Source organism: Salvelinus sp. IW2-2015, unplaced genomic scaffold (assembly GCF_002910315.2).
Source record: "Salvelinus sp. IW2-2015 unplaced genomic scaffold, ASM291031v2 Un_scaffold1697, whole genome shotgun sequence".
Taxonomy (NCBI): Eukaryota; Metazoa; Chordata; class Actinopteri; order Salmoniformes; family Salmonidae; genus Salvelinus; species Salvelinus sp. IW2-2015.
This window is the reverse complement of record NW_019943092.1, coordinates 168,957-175,590: the sequence shown is the minus strand read 5'-3', so window position 1 is coordinate 175,590 and position 6,634 is coordinate 168,957. Positions and strand designations below refer to the sequence as shown.

Genomic DNA, 6,634 nt, shown 5'->3' with positions numbered 1-6,634 from the left:
GCGTCCATCCTCCAGGTAAATCCTACACCATGATAGGTGGTGATGAGTCCATGCAGACTCTGGGGATCATCCCCTGTGCCATCTCCTGGCTCTTCAAACTCATCAACGAGAGGAAGGAGAAGACAGGAGCACGTTTCTCTGTCCGAGTCTCCGCCGTAGAGGTCTGTTACACTTATGGGCAACAGAGCTGCTCTGATTGGTGGAAAAAGATCAGAATTGGGCTGCCTGTAAAGGCATTTTAAGGGCCGGTTTCTGAGACTCAGATTAAGGGAGATTCTCCATGCATTTTTKTCCAGGAGTAGTCTTAATCTGGGTCTGGGAAACCAATCCTAATTCTTTTGTGTACAAATTACTGAATTACCGGTATGAAATACTTGTTCTAGGTGTGAGGGAAAGATGTAGAGTTCTGATGGTGGTGTTCTATGTTCTAGGTGTGGGGTAAAGAGGAGAACCTGAAGGACTTGCTATCTGAAGTGGCTACAGGCAGTTTGCAGGACAGCCAGTCCCCTGGAGTCTACCTCTGCGAGGACCCCATCTGTGGCATGCAGGTAAGATGGCACTAGTCAACTCGTTAACTAATCAACTTAACCTTGATCGTCTGAATCAGGTGTGTCAGTAATGGGCTGGAACAAAACCCTGCACGCCCTGCCGCCGTCCAGCTAACTAGTGTCATTATCTAGATGGCCTTGAGCTTTGACTTCAGCAACAGCTACTCTTCCTGGGGTCCATGCTGAACACAGAGACAGAGACGATAACATGAAGTAACTCATGATGAATCCACAAGACTACAAGGAGAGCGACAGAGGTAGTCTGCTGAGAATCTCCCATGGTTAAGACTAGGAGAGTGCTGTGGCTCCTCTCATGTTTTCCTCTGCAGTAACTAACTGTGGTGTTATCAAAGCAGTAATCCTGTGGGTTTCCTAAGGTAGCTAGAGGACTGTGTGTGAGGATGGCAGTATCAGACCTAGAGCACTGTAGTAGTATATTATAATATATCTCTGTGTGTCTACCCCCAGGCACTAGGCTCTGTTATCTTAGCTGGCTGTTTTTAACCTAACACTGTCTCTATGGAGACACACACACATGCAGAGAGACACACACATGTGCACACTCATACGCACAAACATATGCGTTTGTACACACACATGCATGCAAGTCCTTGTACATACACACACACACAAGCACTTGAGAGAGAGAGGAGAGAGGGGGGAAGGGAGGGCTCGTGAGCATGTGTGATTTGGCAGCCTTAGGTCTTAATGTGGTTGTCAAACTGTGTTGCCCTTTCTGGTATAGCTTTCTGCTCATTTAGGGATTATCGTTGTGTCTTTTCTCAACATCAATAAGAGAAACAGACAGACAGGATTTTAACACAATTATGTTTTATGTAGATGCGATTAGTMTGTGTGGGTGCGTTCGTGCGTGTGTGTGGTTATATGTTGATAGGATTAGTGTGTGTGTGAGACAAGAGTATCAGTGTAAACCCTAGCTAATCTGAGATAATCTCATGCTGTAATGATACCCCACAGCAGTTTAGTGATAAAGTGAGTCTCACTCTACAGACACTGCATCACACGCACGCACACACACACTTACACAAACACACAGAAATTACTGTCGTTTGTCAAATTTGTATTTTTTTCTCCTAATTGAGAAACCGAAGTCAAATTTACTAAAGCATGAAAGTGGCTTTTCTCACCTCCTCTGTAATGTACTTCCCAGCTCCAGAACCAGAGTGAGCTGCGAGCCCCCACGCCAGAGAAAGCAGCCTTCTTCCTGGATGCAGCCATAGCAGCTCGCTACAGCAGCAGAGATCACGCCGACCCGGAGGAACATCTCAACTCACACATGCTGTTCACACTGCACATCTACCAGTACCGCATGGAGAAGACTGGCAAGGGAGGGAGTGAGTACTGCACACACACACACACACGCACACACACACACACACACACGCACACGCACGCACGCACACTTTAATGGACACTACCGCTCTTTAAAATAGAAGTAAAATCTTGAAAATGTCACCCTAGACTGTAAGGCCCCTACAGTTCGGATTGATACTATATATTTATATAAACTATATATTTATAGTTTAAAAAAATCATATAATCTGTGATGATTTGATAATCAACACAAACTAAAGACATTCATCAACGACAGCTAGGAGAGTGTGATGGTATGATGATGAGGTTATTCAGTTAGTGTGCTTCAGAAGTCCTGTATCTCATCCTCTGCAGCTCTGGGCTCGTTTGAGTTTGACTCCTGCGGTATCTGTCGTGTCCCAGGTTGTCAGTGAGACTGTCTCCGTGCTAATTATACAGTGTGATGTCWCGAGCCCTTTTGAGGGTATAAATAGTGTGTGATAACGTAGTGAGATGCTTGATAACATGGCTAGGAGAATGTGTTAGCCTGTACCAGKCCCATTTCTCCACCGCTGGTATAGGCCCGTGATTTACCTTCTTCTTCTTCTTCTCACTGAGGAGATTGAATCCTCAAGGTACATTTTACGGATCAAATCGTGTAGTCGAGGGTCATACAGATGTAGGATCTTAATTTGATCACTCTTTTGGAGTATATTTGAGTTTTAAAAAGGCTTCTAAAGTTTGTAATTTCCACTTTGAAATTTCAGACTTGATTTGCCCTATCAATGTATGTATCAACAACTAAAAAAAATTATATTAATTATGACGCACATAATAATTCACATTTCCTGATGCTGCATGATTATTCTCCTGCTGTAGCAAACTGGCTCACGTTAAGATCCTTCTGTACATCTGTATCATAACTCTTTCGTAACTCATTAACAGCCCTCCTCCACATCACAATTCATTTGGTCATAATGGTCTATAATGCACACATGAAAAGTCTTTGTATGAATTCTATGCAGTCAAAGTAATATACATTTTTCAATTTATAAAGCAMTTATAGCTAAGCACGTCATGGTAATTAACTTTGCAGTTTGCCACTTTTCAATATCACCAACATTAAAGGTCTATGTATGAATTCTATGCAGGGTCGTTCCATGTCATTTCAACAAGCCATGACACCCACCATCTCAGATTGTTTTGAAATCGCTTCTGTAGTTAGAAACYGATAAGATTAGCATTCCTGCAATATTATTTTGTTTAAATATGATTTGATCTCTGAGAAATTAAGCTAATTGATTGCTCCCAAATTTGCKATTTTAATTTATAGGATTCGTATAATYTTCAATAAATATAGTACCTAACATCCGATTTGGACTAAACTTTTTCCTAACAATGAGTAAAACATGAGGAATACAAATAAATGGTCAGAATCCACCCACGMAACCCCCACACCTCACGCTAATCCCAACCCAACAACGAGTATATCGTATCAGTTCTCTATGTCTGACAAGTAGTATGTAGTATTGTTTCTTCATCTTTTGTAATGTATTCTCAGTGAAATTGTCCCCCCCGTTCAGAGAAATGAGTCATTGAAGTTGTTAGGTTCATGTCCCATTCTGCATCCTGATATTACCAGGTTCTGACRACTAGATGGTGCTGTTCCTGTTAATAGCTGATATTTAGATAGACCCCCCATTAACTTTTTAGCATTTGTGGCAGAAATCCAATGCAAATCAATGGTACCTATATTAGCATGTTCACACTTCATATTAGTACGTTTTACTCACTAAAATAGTTGTTGCTAGCTATGAGTCTGAAATGGGGAATTTAATTTGAATGCTTTGAATATTAGTCTTTGTTAAATCTGTTAAAGAAAAGTKAAACTGAAAAATGTCAATAGTAGGATTCTTCAGCGTTGTCCTCAGCAATTGTTTTCTGTGCTAGCTAGCTAACGTTACATCTGGGGAAATTGAAATAAATGTTCATATGTTCATGAACATTTTCATAAAATATGTTCATATTTCCTTTACCATTCTGTGTTGTCTGTATTATTTTTGATAAGTGAGGCATGTTTATAAATCCTTCATAAATGCTTTATGAATGGAAGAAAAGAGATGACAGTACATTGACCGCATAAAATTCATACATAGACCTTTAATGTTGGTGTTATAGATCAGAGTAACAAACTACACAGTTAATTACCATGAAGTGCTTAGCTATAAACGCTTTATGAATGGGTCCCGTGTGTCTCAGTTAGTAGAGCATGGTGCTTGCAACTCCAGGCTTATGGGTTCGATTCCCATGGGGGACCAGTATGGAAAAAAGGTATGAAAATGTATACTGTAAGTCGCTCTGGATAAGAGCTGCTAAATGACAAAAATGTKAAARGCAATGGGAAAATATGTTTGACTTTGACTGCATTATTTTAAGACATGAAGAACTTTGAAAGTTTCTTCAAGTGCAGTTGCAAAAACCATCAAGCGTTATGYTGAAACTGGCTCTCATGAGGATTGCCACAGGAATGGTAGACCCAGAGTTACCTCTGCTGCAGAGGATACGTGAATTAGAGTTAKCAGCCTCAGATTGCTGCCCAAATAAATGCTTCTGAGAGTTCAAGTAACAGACACATCTCAACATCAACAGTTCAGAGGAGACTGCGTGAATCAGGCTTTCATGGTCGAATTGCTGCAAAGAAACCACTACTAAAGGATAAGAAGAGAAGAAGAGACTTGCTTGGGCCAAGAAACACAAGTAATGGACATTAGACCGGTGCAAATTTGTCCTTTGTTCTGGAGTCCAAATTGTAGATTTTTGGTTCCAACCGCCGTGTCTTTGTGAGACYTGGTGTGGGTGAACAGATGATCGCTGCATGTGTATTTCCCACCGTAAAGCATGGAGGAGGTGTTATGGTGTGGGGGTGCTTTGTGGTTGACACTGTCTGATTTATTTAGAATTTAAGGAACACTTAACCAGCATGGCTACCACAGCATTCTGCAGCGATATGCCAGTCCCACTAAGCCCAAACCAGATGGGATATCATTTGTTTTTCAACGGGACAATGACCCAACACACCCCCTGAGGCTGTGTAAGGGCTATTTTTGTCACGCCTGCTCCCGCTCTTTCCCCCTGGCGCTCAAGGGCGCTGGGCTCCCCAGCATTACGCACTCCTGCCACCATCATTCCGCACCCCTGCTTCCCTCGTCACGCGCATCAGTGATCATTTGGACTCACCTGGACTCAATCACCTGTGTTATTTCCTTCCCTATATCTGTCTGTCCCCCAGCTCTGTTCCCCGCTTCCCCATTAACGTTCGTATGTTGTTTTGTTACCTGTGTGCTGACGCTGTTCCTGTCTTGTTCCTGTCTTGTTTCCTTGTCTGTTCCTGTCTTGTTCCCTGTCTGTTCCTGTCTTGTCCTTGTTCCTGTTCCTGTTCTTGGTCCTTGTCTGTTCCTTGTCTGTTCCTGTCTGTTCCTTTTTCCTGTTCTTGTCTTGTTCCTGTCTTGTTCCTTGTCTGTTCTTGTCTTGGTCTTGTCTGTTCCTTGTCTGTTCTGTCTGTTCCTTGTTCCTTTCTTGTTCCTTGTCTGTTCCTGTCTTGTTCCTTGTCTGTTCCTGTCTTGTTCCTTGTCTGTTCCTGTCTTGTTCCTGTCTTGTTCCTTGTCTGTTCCTGTCTTGTTCCTTGTCTGTTCCTCATTAAATGTTTGACTCCCTGTACCTGCTTCTCGACTCCAGCATCGGTCCTTACAATTTGACCAAGAAGGAGAGTGATGTAGTGCTGCATCAGATGACTTGGCCTCCACAATCCCCCGACCTCAACCCAATTGAGATGGTTTGGGATGTGTCGGACCGTGGAGTGAAGGAAAATCAGCCAACAAGTACTCTGCATATTTTGGAAGCTGGTTGAGGGAATGCCAAGAGTGTGCAAAGCTGTCATCAAGGCAAAGGGTGGCTATTTGAAGAATCTCAAATATGAAATATATTTTGATTTGTTTAACACATTTTTTGTTACTACATGATTCCATGTGTGTTATTTCCTAGTGTTGATGTCTTCACTATTATTCTACAATGTAAAACATAGTAAATAAAGAAAAACCCTGGAGTAGCTGTGTCCAAACCTTTGACTGGTTCTGTATTTCTGTTTTTTAATTTAAAAAAGGTGCTATTTTTTTTCTAAACCTGTTTTCGCTTTGTCATTATGGGGTATTGTGTGTAGATTGAGTAATTTGTTTTATTTAATCCATTTTAGAATAAGGCCGTAATGTAACAAAATGTGGAAAAAGTCCAGGGGTCTGAATACTTTCTGTAGGCACCGTAAGAGACATAGGAGTCTYCTTTGAACAGCCTTGTTGGCACATGCTAAAGTAAACTTATGGAGGGAATAACAATGAAATGTTTCAGGTCAAAGGATGTCTGTCAAGAGCCAGCTAATATGTTTTAAAGAGAGCTGTTCTCTGCACTTTGAATGTATCACAGTTTCCATTTGAGCCACCCAGCTTTTACACTTCTGATTTAACTTCTGAAGGGTACTACATATCCAGCATGCTGTACTGTTTGTGCTGGTGAGGGCCCAGGTGTGTGTGTGTGTGTGCATGTGTGCGCGGGCGTGTTTCCTGTCACCCTGTGAAATACTGTTACTGGGTTTCCTAAAACACTGTGAAATACTGTTACTGGGTTTCCTAAAACACTGTGAAATACTGTTACTGGGTTTCCTAAAACACTGTGAAATACTGTTACTGGGTTTCCTAACACACTGTGAAATACTGTTACTG

At 41.8% G+C, this 6,634-nt stretch overlaps 1 protein-coding gene across 1 annotated transcript in view; it reads left to right on the top strand.

The window, feature by feature from the left end:
* Positions 1–18: 18 nt before the first annotated feature.
* Positions 19–6,634, top strand: part of LOC112071716 (kinesin-like protein KIF26B) — a 23,023-nt gene continuing 16,407 nt past the window's right edge. Inside the window, exons 1-3 of the mRNA XM_024139157.2 lie at positions 19–161; positions 432–548; positions 1,720–1,903. Coding sequence (XP_023994925.2) covers positions 30–161; positions 432–548; positions 1,720–1,903 — 433 coding nt within the window. The 5' untranslated portion in view covers positions 19–29. The remainder of the gene's footprint in view (positions 162–431; positions 549–1,719; positions 1,904–6,634) is intronic.